The 20,938-nt window shown below is 40.0% G+C and overlaps 1 protein-coding gene across 1 annotated transcript in view; it reads left to right on the top strand.

Moving 5' to 3' along the window:
* DGKK (diacylglycerol kinase kappa) overlaps positions 1 to 20,938 on the top strand; it is a 174,651-nt gene that overhangs the window by 133,540 nt on the left and 20,173 nt on the right. The window contains exons 13-18 of the mRNA XM_070785407.1: positions 11,563 to 11,654; positions 12,539 to 12,638; positions 13,608 to 13,827; positions 15,611 to 15,715; positions 16,348 to 16,444; positions 18,581 to 18,688. Coding sequence (XP_070641508.1) covers positions 11,563 to 11,654; positions 12,539 to 12,638; positions 13,608 to 13,827; positions 15,611 to 15,715; positions 16,348 to 16,444; positions 18,581 to 18,688 — 722 coding nt within the window. The remainder of the gene's footprint in view (positions 1 to 11,562; positions 11,655 to 12,538; positions 12,639 to 13,607; positions 13,828 to 15,610; positions 15,716 to 16,347; positions 16,445 to 18,580; positions 18,689 to 20,938) is intronic.

The raw sequence follows: 20,938 nt of genomic DNA, 5'->3' as shown, positions 1-20,938 counted from the left end.
AAGCATAATACCTCCAAGGTCTATTCACATTGTTATAAATGGCAGGATTCCATTTTGAGGGGGAGCTGAGTAGTATTCCAGTAGTATTGTATGTATAAACTACATTTGTATCCATTCATCTGTTGATGGGCACTCAAGTTGCTTCCATATCTTGGCTATTATAAATAGTGCTGCTATGAACATTGAGGTCCATTAATCTTTTCAAATTACTGTTTTCATTTTCTGCAAATACACACCTAGCACTGAAATTGCCGGATCATATCATAGTTCTATTTTTAGTTTTTTGAAGAAACTCCATACAGTTTCCCATAATGAATGGAAACAGTGTAAAACCCCACCAGTAGTGTATGAAGGTTTCCATTTCTCCACATCCTATCCAACATTTGTTATTTGTAGACTTTTTGATAATAGCCATTCTGACAGGTGTGAAGTGATATCTCATTGTTGTTTTGCATTTCTATAATAATTACTGACGTTGATCATCTTTTCATGTGCCTATTAGCCATATAGTCTTCTTTGGAAAAATGTCTATTGAAGTCTTCTGCCCATTTGTTGATTGGGTTGTTTCTTTTTGTGGTATTGAGTTGTATGAGCTGTTTGTGTATTTTAGGTATTAACCCCTTGTCAGCCACATCACTTGGAAATATTTTCTCCCCTTTCATAGGTTGTATTTTCATTTTATTGATAATTTCCCTTGCTGTGCAAAAGCTTTTAAGTTTAAATAGGTCCCATTACTTTATTTTTGCATTTATTTCCTTTGATTTAGGAGACTGACCAAAAATATTGTTACAGTTTTGCAAAGAACGTTCTGCCTATGTTCTCTTCTAGGACTTTTATGGTGTCATGTCTTACATTTAGGTCTTTGAACCACTTCGAGTATATTTGTGTATATGGTCTGAGGGAATGTTCTAATCTCGTTGTTTTACATGTGGTTGTCCAGTTTTCCCAATACCACTTGCTAAAGAGACTGTCTTTTCTCCACTGTATATTCTTGCCTCCTTTCTCATAAATTAATTGACAGTAGATGTGTGGGTTCATTTCTGGTTCTCTATTCTGCTCCACTGATCTATGTATCTGTTTTTGTGCTAGTACCATGCTGTTTGATTACTGTAGTTTTGCAGTATATTCTGAAGTCTGAGGGGTTATAGCTCAACTTTGTTCTTTTTCTCAAGATGGCTACAGCAATTTGGGGTCTTTTGTAGTTACATATGGATTTTTATTTGTTCTGGTTCTGTGAAAAATGTCATGGGTGTTTTGATAGATGTAGTCAGTCATGTCTGACTCATTGCAACCCTATGGAATGTAGCCCACCAGGCTCCCCTGTCCGTGGGATTCTCCAGGCAAGAATACTGGAGTGGGTTGTCATGCCCTTCTCCAGGGAATCTTCCCAACACAGGAATTGATCCTGGGTCCCCTGCATTGCAGGCAGACTCTTTGCCATTAAATCTGCAGATTGCTTTGGGTAGTGTGGCCATCTTAAAAATATTTATTCTTCTAATCCAAGGGTATAAGGTATCTTTCCATTTCTTTAAGCTGTCTTCAATTCCCTTAATCAATGTTTTTTCAGGTTTTAGATTATAGGCCTTTCACCTCCTTCGTTAAGTTTATTCTTAGTATTTTATTCTTCTGGTTGTGATTTCAAACAGGATGATTTTTTACTTTCTGTTTCTAAAATTTCCTTGTTAGTGTATAGAAATGCAATATATTTTATATAGTAGTCTTATATCCTACAACCTTATTGAATTCATTTATTAGCCCTAATATTTGGGGGCAGAGACTTTAGAATTCCCTATATAAATATAGTGTCATCCCTATATAAATATAGTGTCATCTGCAAATAGTGACAGTTTTACCTCTTCCCTTCTAATTTGGATGCTTTTTATTTCTTTTACTTCTCTGATTACTGTGGCTAGAACTTCCATTACTATGTTAAACAGAAGTAGTAAGACTGGGCATCCTTGTCTTGTTCCAGAATATAGTGAGAAGTTTTTCAGCTTTTCATTGCTGAGTATGATGTTGGTTATGAGTTTATCAATATGGCCTTAATTATGTTGAGATATGTTTCCTCTATACATACTATATGAGAATTTTTATCATGAATGTCAGTTCAGTTCAGTTCAGTCGCTCAGTCACGTCCGACTCTTTGTGACCCCATGAACCGCAGCACGCCAGGCCTCCCTGTCCATCACCAACTCCCAGAGTCCACTCAAACCCATGTCCATTGAGTCGGTGATGCCATCCAACCATCTCATCCTCTGTTGTCTCCTTCTCCTCCTGCCCTTAATCTTTCCCAGCATCAGGGTCTTTTCCAATGAGTCAGCTCTTTGCATCAGGTGGCCAAAGTATTTGAGTTTCAGCTTCAACATCAGTCCCTCCAACGAACACCCAGGACTGATCTCCTTTAGGATAGACTGGTTGGATTTCCTTGCAGTCCAAGGGACTCTCAAGAGTCTTCTCCAACACCATAGTTCAAAAGCATCAATTCTTCTGTGCTCAGCTTTCTTTATAGTCCAACTCTCACATCCATACATGACCACTGGAAAAACCATAGCCTTGACTAGACGGACCTTTGTTGGCAAAGTAACGTCTCTGCTTTTTAATATGCTGTCTAGGTTGGTCATAACTTTCCTTCCAAGGAGTAAGCGTCTTTTAATTTCATGGCTGCAATCACCATTTGCAGTGATTTTGGAGCCCAGAAAAATAAAGTCAGTCACTGTTTCCACTGTTTCCCCATCTATTTGTCATGAAGTGATGAATGGATGTTGAAATTTTTCAAATGCTTTTTCTGCATCTATTGAGATGATCATGTGACTTTTTTATCCTTCCTTTTGTTAATGTTGTGTATCAGGGGTCCCCACTCCCTGAGTCATGGACTGCTACTAGTCCATGGCCTGTTAGGAACCAGGCTGCAGAGCAGGAGGTGAGTGGCAGGTGAGCAAGCAAAGCTTCCTCTGCTGCATCCTATTTTTCCCCATTGCTCGCATTACTACCTGAACCATCCCCCACCCCTCCACACTACCTGCAGGTCTGTGGAAAAATTGTCTTCTGTGAAACTGATCACTGGTGCCAAAAAGTTTAGGGATTACTATTGTATATCACATTTATTGATTTGCAAATGTTAGTCCACCCTTTTGATCCTGGAATAAATCCAACTTGATCATGATGTATGATCCTTTTTATATATTGTTGGATTCAGTTTCCTAATATTTTGTTGAGGATTTTTGCCTCTATATTCATCAAAGATATTGGCCTATACACTATGGAGAACAGTATGGAGCTTTCTCAAAAAACTAAAAATAGAGCTACCATATGACCCTGCAATCACACTCCTGGGCATTTGTCCAGAGAAAAACATGATCCAAAAGGATACATGCACCCTAATGTTCATTGCAGCACTGTTTACAATAGCCAAGACATAGAAGCAACTGAAATGTCAATCGACAGAGGAATGGATAAAGAAGATGTGGTACATATATGCAATTTTAGAATATTACTCAACCATTGAAAAGAATAAAATAATGCCATTTGCAGCAACATGGATGGACCTAGACATTGTCAAACTGAGTGAAGTCAGTCAGACAGAGAAGGAGAAATATCATATGACATCCCTTATATATGGAATCTAAAAAGAAATTATACAAATGAACTTACTTACAAAACAGAAACAGACTCACAGCCTTAAAGAGTGAATTTATGGTTTCCAGGAGGAAGGATGAGGGGAAGGGATAGTTAGGGAGTTTGGGATGGACATATCCACACTGGTATATTTAAAATGGATAACCAAGGACCTAGTGGAACTCTGCTCAGTCTTATGTGGCAGAATTTGGAGAATGGATATATGTATATGTATGGCTGAGATCCTTTGCTGTTCACCTGAAACTATCACAACATTGTTTGTTAGTCAGCTATACCCCAATACAAAATAAAAATCTTTTTAAAAAATGTATATATTGGCCTATAATTTTCTCTTTTTTTGTAGTGGTTGTTTTTTGTTTTTGTTTTTGTTTTTGTTTTTGTTTTTTTGTCATATTTTGGTATCAGGATAAGGGTGACCTTCTAGAATAAATTTGGGAGTACTCCTCCCTCTTCAAGTTTTAGAACAATTTGACAGGGATAGTTATTAACTCTTGTCTATATCTTTGAAAAATGCAGAGACATTACTCTGCTGACAAAGGTCCATCTAGTCAAAGCTATGGTTTTTCCAGCAGTCATGTACGGACATGACAGTTGGACCATAAAGAAGGCTACACGCCAAAGAATTGATGCTTTTGAATTGAGGTGTTGGAGAAGACTTGAGAGTCCCTTGTACTGCAAGGAGATCAAACCAGTCAATCCTAAAGAAAATCAACCCTGAATATTTATTGGAAAGACTGATGCTGAAGCTCCAATACTTTAGCCACCTGATGCAAAGAGCCAACTCATTGAAAAAGACCCTCATGCTGGGAAAGATGGAAGGCAGGAGAAAAGGGGGACAACAGAGGATGAGATGGTTGGATGGCATCACCGACTCAATGGATATGAGTTTGAGCAAGCTCTGGGAGATGGTGAAGGACTGGGAAGCCTGGCATGCTACAGTCCATGGGGTTGCAAAGAGTCAGATATGACTGTGCGACTGAACAGCAACAAATATCTTTGTTAGAATTCTTTTCTGAAATCATCTGATCCTAGACTGTTCTTAGCTGGAAATTTTTATTATAAATTGAATTTTACTTGTAGTGATTACTCTGTTCAAATTGTTTCTTCTTGAATCAGTCTTACCAGGCTGTATTTTTCTAGAAATTTGTTCATTTCTTCTAGGTTGTCCAATTTGTTGGCATATAACATAGTATTCTCTTATGATTTTTTACATTTTTGTGGTATTAGCTGTTTTGTCTCCTCTTTCATTTTTATTTTATTTGGGTCCTCACTCTTTTTTCTTGGTGACCCTGGTGAAAAGTTTATCAATTTTATCATTTCAAAGAACCAGTTCTTGGTTTCATTGGTCTTTTCTATTGTTTTTTATTTTTTTAATTCATTTATTTTAATTTGAGGCTAATTACAATATTGTGGTGGTTTTTGCCATACATTGACATGAAACTGCCACAGGTGTACGTGTGTCTCTTATTTTATTTATTTCTTCTCTGATCTTTATTTTTTTTCTTCCTTCTAATGTCTTTGGGTTTTATTCTTTTTCTAATGCTTTTAGGTGACAAGATGTTTTATGCAAGATTTTTCTTGTTTCTTGAGAAAGGCCTGTATTGGCACTAACTTCTCTATTAGAACTGCTTTTGTTGCATCTAATAGATTTTGGAAAATTGTGTTTCCATTTGCATTTGTCTTGAGGGACTTTCTGATTTCCTCTTTGATTTCATCCTGTCCCAATGGTTTTTAGTAGTGTGTTGTGTAGCCTCCATGTGTTTGTTCTTTTACCATTTTTCTTTTTGTAGTTGATTTCTAGTTTCATACTGTTTTGGTCATAAAAAAAATACTTGATATAATTTCTATCTTAAATTTGTTGAGACTTGTTCTGTGGCCCAGCATGTGATCTGTCCTGGAGGACATTCCATAAGCACTTGAGAAGAATGTATATTCTGTTATTTGGGGATGGAATGTCTTGTAAGACATCTATTAAGTCCAACTAGTCTATTGTGTCATTTAAGTTCACTGTTTTCTTATTATCTGTCTAGATGATATGTCTATAGATATCAGGGGAGTGTTAAAGTCTTCTACTAATATTGTATCATTGTCAAATTCTCCCTTTATGTCTGCTAGTATTTGCTTTATATATTTAGGGGCTCCTGTGTTAGGTACATGTATGTTAACAAGAGTAATAGCTTCTTTATATATTGATCCCTTTGTGATTACATAATGCACTCATCTTTTTTTTTTCTAATTTTATTTTTAAACTTTACATAATTGTATTAGTTTTGCCAAATATCAAAATGAATCCACCACAGGTATACATGTGTTCCCCATCCTGAACCCTCCTCCCTCCTCCCTCCCCATACCATCCCTCTGGGCCGTCCCAGTGCACCAGCCCCAAGCATCCAGCATCGTGCATTGAACCTGGACTGGCAACTCGTTTCCTACATGATATTTTACATGTTTCATTGCCATTCTCCCAAATCTTCCCACCCTCTCCCTCTCCCACAGAGTCCATAAGACTGTTCTATACATCAGTGTCTCTTTTGCTGTCTCGTACACTGGGTTATTGTTACCATCTTTCTAAATTCCATATATATGCGTTAGTATACTGTATTTATGTTTTTCCTTCTGGCTTACTTCACTCTGTATAATAGGCTCCAGTTTCATCCACCTCATTAGAACTGATTCAAATGTATTCTTTTTAATGGCTGAGTAATACTCCATTGTGTATATGTACCACAGCTTTCTTATCCATTCATCTGCTGATGGACATCTAGGTTGCTTCCATGTCTTGGCTATTATAAACAGTGCTGCGATGAACATTGGGGTACACGTGTCTCTTTCCCTTCTGGTTTCCTCAGTGTGTATGCCCAGCAGTGGGGTTGCTGGATCATAAGGCAGTTCTATTTCCAGTTTTTTAAGGAATCTCCACACTGTTCTCCATAGTGGCACTCGTCTTTTGTTATAGCCTTCATTTTAAAGTTTTTTTGTCCTATACAAATACTGCTACCCTCACTTTCTTGTCATTAACGATTTCAAGAAGTATCTTTTTCCATTCCTTCACTTTCATTCTGTATGTCTTTGGCCCTGAAGAGCTTCCCTTAAGCTCTTAGGCAGCATGTTAAAGGGTCTTGTTTTTTAATCCAATCAGTCACCCTTTGTCTTTTGGAATATTTAGTCTATTGACATTTAAAGTCATTTAAAGTAATTATTGATTGGTATGTACTTACTGGGCTTCCCAGGTAGCTCAGCTGTAAAGAATCTGCCTGCAATACAAGAGCTGCAGGAGCCACAGTTTCAATCCCTGTCTTGGGAAGATCCCCTGGAGGAGGGCATGGCAACCCATTCCAGTATTCTTGCCTGGAAAATCCTATGGACAGAGGAGCCTGGCCACAGTCCACGGGGTCACAAAGAATCGAACATGACTGAAGCACCTTAGTACAGCACAGCACCTGTACTTATTGTCATTCTATTACTTGTTTTCCAGTTGTTTTTATAGTTCTCTGTTTATTTCTTCTGTTTCTCCCACTGTGGTTTAATGATTTTCTTTAGTAGTATGCTTAGGTTCCTTTCTTTTTGGTTTTTGTATGTCTTTTGCAGGTTTCTGATTTGTGGTTAACGTGGGGTTCAAATATGTTGACTCATAATTATATCTATGTGATTTTAACTGATAGTCATTTAAGTTTAAACACATTCTAAAACATCTACATTTTAATTCCCTTCCCCAACATTTTGTATTTTTTAAAATCATATTTTGCATCTTTACATTTTTTCCTTCACTGTTTATTGTCTTTATAGTTGATTTTACAATTTTTCCTTCTTCGGGGGATCTTCCTGACCCAGGGTTCTAACTCATGTCTCCTGAGTTGGCAGGTGTATTCTTTACCACTGAGCTACCAAGGAAGCCCTTTTAATCTATGTGCTTGCTTATTTAGGTTATCTTAAATCCTTTCCTATTTTGGAGTTTGCCTTTCCTATAGATTCTTACTTCTTTTTCATTTGGAGTAGGACATTTCTTTTAGAGTAGGTTTAGTATTGCTCATTTATTTTGGTTTTTGCTAGTTTGAAGAGGTCTTTATCTCTCCTAAATAATAATCTTGCTGGGCAGAGTATCCTAGGTAGCAGGTTTTTCCTTTTCAGTATTTTGAATATTTCTTATCATACCCCTCTGGCCTGCAATATTTCTCTAAAGAAATCAGCTGATAGCCTTATGGGGGTTCACTTGTAACTGACTCTTAATTTTTCTCTTGCTGCCATTAGAATTTGTTTTGACATTTTAATTATATGTCTTGGTGTGGATCTGCTTGTGTTCATCTTATTTGGGAACTTCCATGCTTCTTATACCTGGATATCTGTTTCTTTTTTCAGGCTTGGGAAGTTTTCAGCCATAATTTCATTTAATACATTTTCAACCCCCTTCTCTCTCTCTTTTCCCCTTCTGCAATGCCTATAATGTGAAAAAGTCATATATATATGGACTACATATCAGGCAAGCAAGTTTTCATGGGCTCCTTCCAAGCAGAGTCCAGGCTTCCCTGCAGCCCTCCTATTAGTCCCACTGATGCTCCAACCAGCCAAGGGGGCTCATCTTCCCTTTGCTGAACCCCAAGGATGGAATGCCTGCTATAAATAGCTCCCTATCTCCATATACAAAAATCCACATATAAAAGTTCCTTTTAAGTGTCTGCTCTTGCCCCTCCCAGCACTGACACCCTCACCCAAGTAGAAAAGTGCTAGAGCAAGAGGGGCTAGTGTGGGTGTTCAGCAGGGGTGGGGGCATGGGCTGTGGTGGTCTGGCTGCCATCAGAGATCTTGTCTGCCTCTGATGCTTCAACTTTGCAACTGCCAGTAGTCGATGCCCCCTCCCTGCTCAGATGCCACTTAAGGTTTTACCCACCATACTATCTTTTTTACTTATTTACTTTATTTACAATATTTCAGGTGTACAGCAAAGTTTTATACACACACACATTCTATTTTCAGATTCTTCTCCATTGTAGGTAGTTACACCATAGCAATATTAAAAAGCAGAGACATTACTTCGCCAACAAAGGTCCATCTAGTCAAGGCTATGGTTTTTCCAGTGGTCATGTATGGATGTGAGAGTTGGACTGTGAAGAAAGCTGAGCACTGAAGAATTGATGCTTTTGAACTGTGCTGTTGGAGAAGACTCTTGAGAGTCCCTTGGACTGAAAGGAGGTCCAACCAGTCCATCCTGGGGGAGATCAGTCCTGGGTGTTCATTGGAAGGACTGATGCTGAAGCTGAAACTCCAATACTTTGGCCACCTCATGCGAAGAGTTGACTCGTTGGAAAAGACTCTGAGGCTGGGAGGGATTGGGGGCAGGAGGAGAAGGGGACGACAGAAGATGAGATGGCTAGATGGCATCACTGACTCGATGGACGTGAGTCTGAGTGAACTCTGGGAGTTGGTGATGGACATGGAGGCCTGGCGTGCTGTGGTTCATGGGGTCACAAAGAGTCGGACACGACTGAGCAACTGAACTGAACTGACACCATAGCATCTTACTGCAAAGTTTTTTCCTTGTTGTGGCAGCCCTTAGTCCTGTGTGGAGCTGCTTATGGTGCTGGAGCATTTGCTTGGCTCAGGCTGGGGCACACACCAGAGTGGTCAGAGGAAACAAGTCAGCCCTGGGTGGTTTCAACCCACCATTTCTGCACTGATTAGGGAGCTAGTAAGTGTTCATGGGCTCCTTCCAAGCAGAGTCCAGGCTTCCCTGTAGCCCTCCTATTAGTCCCACTGACCCTCCAACCAGCCAAGGGGGCTCGTCTCCCCTTTGCTGAACCCAGGGGATGGAATGCCTGATATGTAGCTCTCACTGCTCACTCCCCAGGGAGGGCATGTACCCATGTAGTCTCCCTTTTTCTACACATCCCCTCCTAGGGACACATCCCATCATGATCAATTCTCTTCCTTCCTATGTGATTCTGTGTGGATCTTTCTTATAGCCTTGGTTATATAGGAGTCTTTTTGCCAGTCTCCTGTTAGTTTTCAGTGATAATTGTTCCACATGTAGATGTATTTTTGATATATTCATGGGGGAAGCTGAGTTCCATATCCCCCTACTCTTCCTTCTTAATTTGAATCCCTCTGAGTCTAGGTTTCTTACAGTGTTCCTATTAGTCCCACTGGTTTTCTAACCCGCTTAGGGGACCTGTCTTCCTGGTGTCAAACTCCAGGGATGTGGCGCCCAATATGTGGCTTGAACTGCTCACTCCCCAGGGAGGCTCTCTGCCTTTGTAATGCTCTTCATCTTCTGTGCCCCCCACCAAGGGCACAGGTCCCAACATGATTGCTACTCCTCCATTCCTACTGGATTCTGTATGGCTCTTTATTATAGCCTTGGTTGTACAAAAGTCTTTCTGCAAGTCTCCAATTCGTTTTCAGTGATACTTTCTCCACATTTAGACGTATTTTTCGTGTTCATGGGGGAAGTGAGTTCCATATCCTCCTAATCTGTCTTGATCTCTCCCCCAGGAAATTTGAACTTTTATCCTAAGAACAGTAAGAATTATAGAAGAACATTTTATTTTATTATGAAATTTTCAAACATATAGGAAATTTTGAATGGTAGATTCTACCATTAATATTTCACTATACTTTATCTCATATCTATCCATCTGTCTATTCTGCTATCTAATAGAAAGGTGTTAAGCAGAATATTTCCGTGGTATATGGAGAAACAATTGAAGGAATAAAGCATAGAGGCAAGGAAAAAAGATAGGCAGTGCTAAAATTGTATAGGCAAAAGATGATGGTGATTTGGGCTGCTGAAGTGGTAATAGGGCATATTTAAAACATATTCAAGTGATAGAATCATCAGATCTTGGTATATATCTCAGTACAGAGGGTGATAGAGAAGGGTGAGTATAAGTTATAGTTAGGAGTGCAGACTCAAGAACCAGACTACCTGGAATCAAATCCTGGCTCTACCATTTAACAGCTCTCCTTTTCCTATGCCTCAGTTTTCTGTTCTGTGAAATGGGATAATAATCCTTATTTCATGCTGCTGCTAAGTCGCTTCAGTCATGTCCAACTCTGTGTGACCCCATAGACGGGAGCCCACCAGGCTCCCCCGTCCCTGGGATTCTCCAGGCAAGAATACTGGAGTGGGTTGCCATTTCCTTCTCCAATGCATGAAAGTGAAAAGTGAAAGTGAAGTCGCTCAGTCGTGTCCGACTCTTCGCGACCCCATGGACTGCAGCCTACCAGGCTCCTCCGTCCATGGGATTTTCCAGGCAAGAGTACTGGAGTGGGGTGCCATTGCCTTCTCCGCCTTATTTCATAGGACTGTTATAAAGGTTACCTGAAAATACACACCCACACACACACACACATATATATGTATCTTAGAACAGAGCCTGGCACATAGCAAGTTCTATATAAGTGGATGCTGTTATTATTTTTCCCTGGAGAAAGAAATGGCAACCCACTGTAGTATTCTTGCCTGGAAGATTCCATGGGCAGAGGATCCTGGTGGGCTACAGTCCATGGGGTCGCAAAGAGTTTGATATGATGGAACATGAGAATGATTATTATTTTTAATATTATATGTAAGAGATGACACTCTGGTTGGAAAGATATAGGTTCAAATCCCAGATCTATTATTTACTAGCTATGTGATATGAGATGGTTTTTTCATTTGAAACATGGAACAAACAGTACCCCTTCACATGAGTGTTTGAGTATTAATTTAAATGAGAGGAAATAATATACATCTCTTATTTTTAGAGTAACCACAGATCTAAGATCATCTGTGGAGATTTTCAATGAGAATTCTTTTTAAGTGTATTATTTTCAAAGAAGCAGTTGTGTTGCTGGTAAAGCATCAGTAGGAAATAGTGAGGGGGTGGGGATGTGTAGCACACTGTGTCACAGTGCTAAGATTCCAGGGCTGAACACTCATTTTCTCCCTAGGCTGCTGCCATCCAACACTTAGAATCTGCATCCACTGAGTTAAACAAAATCCTGAAGGCCAAGTACCCAACAGAGACAATTATCGCAACCAGGTCAGTCTTCCTTTGCCTCTCAACCTTTTGGGGTGTTTTTTCTCATAGGCTGTTTCATCAGTCAGAGATGGTGCTCATTTTAATAGCTTGGGGGTTGAGGTCAAAGAAAGCATATGTTTACCTTCCCAAATCAAATTTCTTCTAATTCAAATCTCCTGAGTGGGAAGTTTATGAAAAATAAATTTTTAAAAAAGATGAGATTGGGGTGAGGGCTCCTGCTACTCCAAAATGACAAAATTGCAAGCCACAGATTTGGAAGAGGGGTTACAGAAAGGAAACACAACATTCCATTACCACTCAAGAGCATAGCATAGCTCCCTCCAGTAGGGATACCTTTTCCATCTAATACCTGGAAAATTCTCTGTGGTGCCTACTACTGCTGCTTTCTCATAGCTGAGCAACACATTCTCCTCTTCTACGTATGTGGGCCATTCATTCCTCCTGGGACTCTGGTGGAGTCCTTCCAAGTCTACCACATTCTTTTTTGAGAAACAGTCCCTACATGGGCCATAATACCAAAGTCATTATATTTCTACTAAATTAGCTGGGTCCTTGAACCATAGTTGATTTGACCCAGAATGAAATCCGGACCCAAGTTATACCAATTGAATTCTGTTTTCTGGAAATTTGGTATTTGGGCTAAGAAATGTTTGTTAAACTCTCTTAAGTACTGGCATATTTGCCCAAATGCACATGAAGAATCAGAATAAATAAAGAGAGGAGAGGGAGTTGGGAGAGAGGGACAAGGAGAGGGAGAAAGGAGAGATCAGAAAAGAGAGAGGGAGAAGGAAGAGGAGGAAGATGGAAACTAATGACATTATAAGACAGAAGGGCTCTGGACCTCATGTCCATGTCACATTGTGCCATCTATCTTATCTTTCCAGATTCCTGTGCTCAGCAGTGGAAGATTTTGTGGTTGATATTGTAAAGGCCTGGAGCCGGATAAAGCAGAACAATACAGCAATAGAGTCTGTCATTTTGAAAGTAAGTTTCCATCCTTTTGTCTTGTACTCTTTGTGGCAAGGGCCCCATTTTTTAATAAAAGCAAATGTCCCTCTCACTGGGAATCATTAAAGGGCAAGGAGAAGCAGCTGGTAAGCCTCCCTGATGGTGAAAATCCTCATTGAACTTCCACCTTTCACCAAATAAAGAGTGGCACTGTACATGCTTATCCATGTACCATGTACCTAAGCATCTGTTAAGCATCTGTACACACCTAGACACAAGCATATGCCAACATGTATGCACATGGCTGTATACTAGAACATTCTTGAAACTACATACGAATACATGCTAGAAATACACCCATGGTCACCTCTATGATAACAGTAACAATAATAGCTAATACTTCTATAGCACTTATTCTGTGCCAGGAACTGTTCTAAGCACTTATAATGTATTTACTTATTTAATCTTCACAACTTCTCAAGAATATAAAAGCACAACGAGATTAAGTTACTTGCCTCAGTTCACAAACTATTAAGTGATGGAGCTGGGAATCAGGCCATAATCATGCAGTACATCCCCAAACATACACACAGACAAAAGCAGACATCAGGCACCCATGCAGAGCCACATCCGTATCCATAGGAGCATGCCCATGAAAACACCAATCCAGAAACGTTTGTTTATCTTTCCTCAATCTTGCTATATTGCATATCATTTTACAGACCATTTGGACATGAGAAAGACTAGGCAACATACATTGGTGCCTGCAGCTGCTCAGAAACAAATGATGTCTCTTTAACCCCCTAACACTCTTTGGCTCCTATCACATCTACCCCAAATTTCTTTCCCTAAACTTTCATCTCCCCACATTTAGCTTCCTATGCTCAGTGTCCTGGCCAACTGTTACCCTTCTGCACTTCTCTCCATGCTATCTAACTATTCATTCTGTCCTTTCAAGCATGAATTTCTCACAACAATGCCCTGTCTGTCTCATTCCCTATATAGAGTGACTTAATGTACGACAAGCTCAGTGTCCTGATTGATATCCTTGCTGAGGATGCAGCAGTTGAGAAGAGTGCCAAAGCACATAAAGAAAGTGCCAAGGCAGATGGAAAGCCCTCCATCCCTCAAATAGACCACATAGCCAAGTGCAAGTTGGAGCTGGCTACAAAGGCCCAGAATCTCCAAAAGTCGTTGAAACTCATCATATTCCAAGTTGAACAAGGTAAAGGTTCCAGGGTTGTGCTGACTGAGGGAGGGGAAAGAGAAGGTTCCTGTGGATGGTTACTGATCTACCTCACTCTGGGTCTTCTATTTGACACCACTACCCAAACTTGACTAGATTCTGCATTCGTAAAGCATCAAAAAAGTCCTCAGACTGACTTTGAAAAGCCTCACTCCTGATAAGTTGCCCCTTTGGCACCTTCTACCTCACAGGGACTAAACTCTTGCTACTTATTTATTTTTGGAACTAACACTCATCCTAAACAATTACAGCTGCTTAGAGGCTTGGCTCAAAGTTCTGTCAGCTTCCACCTCCAGCCATGGAATTTTTTTCCACCTGCTCCTATCCCCTTCCAACCACTGAGCCTATGATGATTCTAGAAAGAAAACAGTGTTCATCTCTGCATGTCTTACACAGCATTCATCAGGCACAAGGGCCCTGAGAGTGGTCCTGGTAGCTCCGGCATTGATTGCCATTTCCCATAATTCATGACAACCTACAAGCTTCCAACTGAGTATGAAAGCTCTTTCAATCCCTCCAACTTCTTAATTTAACATTCTGGTTTCCATTTCTTCTCACAGTGCTTCTTTGAAAAACAGATCAGAAAATTATGTTAACACCAAGTGTGTTCTACCTAAGCTATTGGAATTGAGCAGTAGTTCGTGTAGCAAGGAAGTCCCTTTGGCTGGCCTTTAGCTTTTACCTATGGTACCTTCTCCTGCCTTGGTGCATGTAGGTACAACCTCAGCCAAGTTTCTAAGAAAAAAAAAGGAAATATCCCTTCTGCAGTGTGAAATAACCAAAGAGCCATTTTGCCTCTATTTCTGTAGGTAGTTTCCATGGGGGCTTCCCAGGTAGCGCTAATGGTAAATAACCCGCCTGCCAATGAAGGAGACACAAGAAATGTGGGTTCGACCCCTGGGTCAGGAAGATCCCTTGGAGAAGGGCATGGCAACCCACTCCAGGATTCTTGCCTGAAGAATCCCATGGACAGAGGAACCTGCCAGGCTACAGTTCATAGGGTCACAAAGAGTCAGACACGACTGAAGTGACTTAGCATGCACAGTTTCCAAGGAGCAGGGATCAGATCAATCTGATGTAGCCATAACACTGTCACGACTAGTACTCAGCCTGCTCCATTAATACATAAGTCAGGTTTAGAAGTATAGCTTGTGGCCATGGGACAGAGAAAGGCACCCCTGGGTAGGATAGGGATTGAACCTATAGGCTTTGGCATAAGCCAAGCACCTGAGCTATGTGATATTAATATATAGGTTGGTGAAAGGAAGGCAACTTCTCAAATATTCTGGGTATTGGTGAGACATTTGAGTGAAAGAAAGCCATGGTCCTAGAGGGTTAAGTTTAGAACAAAGGGCACATGAGTAAATGAATTGCAAATAGGATGAAAATGGAGTTAGAAGAGCAGAGGGTTTCCTATCCTGCTCCACCTACCCCTGGCCCCAAGCTTCTACTCATAACCACATTTACTGGGTGATGGGAAAAGAGTAACAAGTAAAACAGAGAAAGCTCAAGCATGGACATAAGGAAACGTGCCAATCCTATAGAAAAAACTGAAAACATAAACAGCATCATGGAGCAGAGGTGGTGATCAAATGGGAGTCTCCGTTGTCTCCCCATACACTGACTGGTGTTAACAAAAGAGATGCTCAAGAAACGTGACCAATCCTCCTTTTCTCCTTTCCTCCCTCTGTCCCCTCCTCCTTCCTCCCCTTTCTTTCTTCCAACCCTCCTTCCCTCCTTCCTTCCATTTTTTTCTCTGTAGTTCTTGATGAGCAAAGCCGACAGACAATATCAGTTAAGAACTTCAGTTCAACTTTCTTCCTAGAAGATGATTCAGAAGATAATAACCAGATGAGCCCAAGACACCGTAAGGATCTTTCTCCTTTTATTCTATGCTTCATCTCTGTCTTCTAGTTCTCAGAGAATATATCTTTAGTATTTTCATGCATCTTCCTTTTGCCTTAATCCTATTCTGCCATGTGGCTCAGCTGGTAAAGAATCCACCTGCAATGCAGGAGACCTGGGTTTGATCCCTGGGTTGGAGAAGGGAAAGGCTACCCACTCCAGTATTCTGGCCTGGAGAATTCCATGGACTACAGTCCATGGGGTTGCAAAGAGTCAGACATGACTTATCAATGTTCGCTTTCACTTATTCTGCCATAGAGATCCCTCCTTCTCCTCCAGAAACCCCACACTATAAGGCCCCATGCCTATCTCGAGAAGTAATGGCCCCATTAGGTTCTTTGAAAAGGCCTGATGAAACCCAAGATTTGAAGCTGTTTCACTGCCAGCAAGCAGTCTTCCCAGCCTTATTATTCTCTCAGTGGAAGTCCCTGTCCATCCAAGATGATCCCTCTTTGGAATGAGAACCCTGAATATTATCTAAAAGAAAGTCATTGAGCTTGACTCTGTTCCAACAGAGAAAGTAGGGTGAAATAAAAGTAGGGGAAGGGCTTTCTTTTTTGTATCTGACACCAAGGTGCTATCTTTTGTGTCTAGGTTCTCGTCTTGGTACTCTGTCTTCTATATCTTCTCTCAAAAGTGAAGACCTAGAAAACCTCAATTTGGAGCACTTACATTTTACACCTGAAACTATGTAAGTATTTATAGACCTATTACCTTTCTATGGCTTCTTCCTTTCTCTGGTTGAGAGAGTAGAATAAGGATACCTAGAGTCAGATGCTGACTCACTAATTGTGTGACCTTACACAAATAGTTCAACCAAACCTCAGTTTCCTCACATATAATGTGGAGATAATTGTAGAACTTGTCACATAGGTTTGTTGTATTTATTGAGTTTATTTATCCAAAGTACTTACATTGGTCAGTCTTTGGCATCCATAGTTAGGTTTATATGTATTATAGTTATTATTATTATTATTATTATTATTATCACAACTTCATTTCATTTCAAAGGACCTGTTTTTCACTGTTGCCTTTGATAGTAAACAACTGAAGTTGCTAAGAAATAAGTGGGTATTTAGGGGACTAGGAAACAAATGTAAAGACATTTGTCTCAGTAACCCTACCTCTTTAGAATACTCCCAGTAGCCAAATTCCAACACCCTCACTGATTTTGAGTTCCATTAAGAAGATTGGTGATATCAGTCAAAGATACCCCAATATCTGGACTATAGTCAAGGGAGGCAAATCTTACATGAAAGATGTAGTCAGTTTAGTAGTGAATTATAAAAAATCTGTGATTAAGTAGCTAAACTACCTATTTTTAGTTTCTGGAAAGACAGCTAGCAATTATATGTTTTCTACAGCTTCCCCCCATTTTCAACTCCCACTTCCCTCCACTTTGCCACTGGCTTAAGTTCATATCTGAGACCTCAGTGAACTTATCACTTATACTTTGATCAATGGTGTGCTGAAAAATATTTAACAACCAGCTTCCAGAGGTGGGTGGCAGGTGGGAAGCCCTGATTTATTCCTGTTATATACCTTCCCATTATGGCCTATTTCAAGCTACTGATACAATGTCATTGATTGCAGAGTTGAGAATTATAGGCATAACCAGCTTACATAAGCTAATATGAACTGCCTCCAGCACACCACTGGTTTTAATGGATGGATGCAAAAGAATCAAATAAACTGCGTGTTTTGTTTGTTTGTTTTTGTTCTACATATATCTACCTTCTTTTATAAGGTTTTCCCCCCTCAAATGTGTGGTCACTTTGCCCTTGGATGTAAAAGTGCTAAAAGGAGTTCAGAAATCTCTAAAAACAGTAATACAGAGTTTCCTCTCATCATACATTTTAATATGCACTGTTTATAATAGCCAGGACATGGAAGCAACCTAGATGTCCATCAGCAGATGAATGGATAAGAAAGCTGTGGTACATATACACAATGGAGTATTACTCAGCCATTAAAAAGAATACATTTGAGTCAGTTCTAATGAGGTGGATGAAACTGGAGCCTATTATACAGAGTGAAGTAAGCCAGAAAGAAAAACACCAATACAGTATACTAATGCATGTATATGGAATTTAGAAAGATGGTAACAATAACCCTGTATATGAGACAGCAAAAGAGACACAGATGTATAGAACAGTCTTTTGGACTCTGTGGGAGAGGAAGAGGGAGTAGGTAGGGTGATTTGGGAGAATGGCATTGAAACATGTATAATATCATATAAGAAATGAATCGTCAGTCCAGGTTTGATGCAGGATACAGGATGCTTGGGGCTGGTGCACTGGGATAACCCAGAGGGATGGTACGGGGAGGGAGGTGGGAGGAGGGTTCAGGATGGGGAACACGTGTACACCCGTGGCAGATTCATGATGATGTATGGCAAAACCAATATAATATTGTAAAGTAATTAGCCTCCAATTAAAATAAATAAATTTAAAATTTAAAAAAATAGGAGATACTTGAGGGTTCTTTTTGGGAATAAGTCAGTGACTCTTATTTCCCTCTAGTTTATGTGGAGAAAATATTGGCCACTCATATCTGACAGTCTCCAAAGACTACTTCTTCATTATGAGTCTCAATCCCACTGAATCCTCCCAGCTGGCTGGGTATCCTCTCTTACAGCTAATAAGCTACTTGTTAACAAAATAGGATATCTGCATGTGCCTCTCAAGAATATTAAGCCTTGTATCCAATGTAGAACAGGCCTTCGCTCATTGGTTTTGAACATTCAGATAAAGTCTGCAGCCCAGTGATAATAGCACTTCTTTCCTATACCAATGTCTACTCTTTTCTTCCCTTTGGCTAATTTCAGACGCTTCAAAGAAAAGCGTGTCATGAACAACTATTTTGGAATTGGACTAGATGCTAAAATTTCTCTGGAATTCAACACCAGAAGAGATGAACACCCAGGACAATACAAGTAAGGAAAAGAAACTTCCCTGCCCACATGCAAACACACAATCACAATACACACATGTACTCCTGCATCCCCCACATCACAAACAACAACAGAACTCTTTTGAAAAGTAAAGAGTCCGTCATTTGAAAGTAAAACATTAGTCCGAAGCTTAGCCTAATAAGATAGCTTGCCCCAAATGTTGACCAAATCTGTGATGACTGCACTGGTATTCTGAACTTGGAGCCATCTTCATGGTCTTGACCTGTGGACTGCTGTGTAAATACAGCTAACTGTGTTACTGTTAGTGAAAACAGATTGCATTGACTTGATTCAGCCAGTTCTCTATCTTTGTTCTGTCTCTGAGAATTTGACAAGGTCCTAGTAGTAGTTTCAGGTCTGCTTTTGCTTGGCAAGGCTGCAAAGTACCAAAGATCACTCTACTAGTTCTTAGGGTTCCTAACCTGGTTCCCCTGGACCTACTTTTACCCCATTCAGGGCTGGCCTGCTTGGCACCTTCCAGTACTTTTGTACTGTAGATATACCCTAAGGCAGCCTCAGAGTTCTTCTGGTAGATTGAAATTATGAAGAAAAATAAGCACCTCCTCCATCCACCATCATCACTCCTGCCACCTGCCACCAGAAGTTCTTTCTCACAACAGGTCTGCACTGAGAAACAAGTACTTTATCAGATAAGCATTTTGAAAATATTGTTTCCCAGTTGCTTGTCTTTTTTGTTGTTATTGCTTGTCTTTTCATTTAATGGTATCTTATGATATACAAAAGTTTTGAATTTTGATGAGTTCCTATTAATCGATTTATTTTTTTTACGGACCATGATTTTGATGCTGTATCTAAGAAATCTTTGCCTAACCCAAGGTCTTAAAAATTTGCTCTGTTTTCTTCCAAAATTATTGTTTTTTTCTCTTACCTTTAAGTCTGTGACCTGCTTCAAGTTAATTTTTATGTGTGGTGTTAGGTAAGAACCTAGTTCATCTTTTTGCACATGGATATCCAATTACCACAACACCATTTTTAAAAACTACCCTTTGAATTGTATTTCCCCCAACAAATTGTGTTGGCACCTTTGTCAAAAATTGCTTGACCCTAAATATAAAGGTTTTTTCCCTAGACTCTCATGTATGTTCCACTGATCTATGTATCTATCCTATGCAAGCACCACACTGTCTTGATAACTGTAGCTTTATAGTAAGTTTGGAAATTGGGAGATGAAAGTCCTCCAACTTTGTTCTTTTTTAAGAATGGTCTTAGTTGTTCTAGGTATTTTGCATTTCCGTATAACTAAGCTCTGATTTTTAATAGATGAGGAAACTAAAGTGTCCAGAGAACTTATGGTTTAAAGCAGAGTGCAAATAATATTGTGCTAGCCTTGTTACATTTCAAAACCCATGCCTTGTGGTGGCTCATTTCTGTGACTCTACTTTGAAAGTTCAGAGTAGATTCTATCCAGCCTTTCTAGGGATTGTGAGTATCCTGCCTGCTTTTATCAGAGACTCTACAGTGAGCAGGACCTTGTTCTTCCCACCTCCACCACAAGTCTCCTGATATCCTTACCTGTCCCATATTCTCTCCACTGGGCCCTCCTCTACAGTCTGTCTAGTAAGCTTAGCTCTATTCTATAGCACTGAATTAAGTGTTTAGCCTTTGACTGTATGGATCACAACAAACTGGAAAATTCTTAAAGAGATGGGAATACCAGACCACCTGACCTGCCTCCTGAGAAATCTATATGCAGGTCAAGAAGCAACAGTTAGAACTGGACATGGAACAACAGGGTGGTTCCAAATCAGAAAAGGAGTACGTCAAGGCTGTATATTGTCACCCTGCTTATTTAACTTATATGCAGAGTATATCATGCAAAATGCTGGGCTGGATGAAACACAAGCTGGAATCAAGATTGCCAGGAGAATATCAATAACCTCAGATAGACAGATGACACCATCCTTATGGGAGAAAGTGAAGAAGAACTAAAGAGCCTCTTGATGAATGTGAAAGAAGAGAGTGAAAAAGCTGGCTTAAAACTCAACATTTAGAAAACATGGCATCCAGTCCCATCACTTCATGGCAAATAGATGAGGAAGCAATGGAAACAGTGTCAGACTTTATTTTCTTGGGCTCCAAAATCACTGCAGATGGTGACTGCAGCCATGAAATTAAAAGACTCTTGCTCCTTGGAAGAAAATCTATGACAAACCTAGACAGCATATTAAAAAACAGAGACATTACTTCGCCAACAAAGGTCCATCTAGTCAA

This window comes from Bos indicus, chromosome X (genome assembly GCF_029378745.1).
Source record: "Bos indicus isolate NIAB-ARS_2022 breed Sahiwal x Tharparkar chromosome X, NIAB-ARS_B.indTharparkar_mat_pri_1.0, whole genome shotgun sequence".
In the NCBI taxonomy this organism is placed as follows: domain Eukaryota; kingdom Metazoa; phylum Chordata; class Mammalia; order Artiodactyla; family Bovidae; genus Bos; species Bos indicus.
The sequence above is the reverse complement of the archived record's forward strand: the minus strand, read 5'-3'. Positions and strand labels throughout refer to the sequence as shown.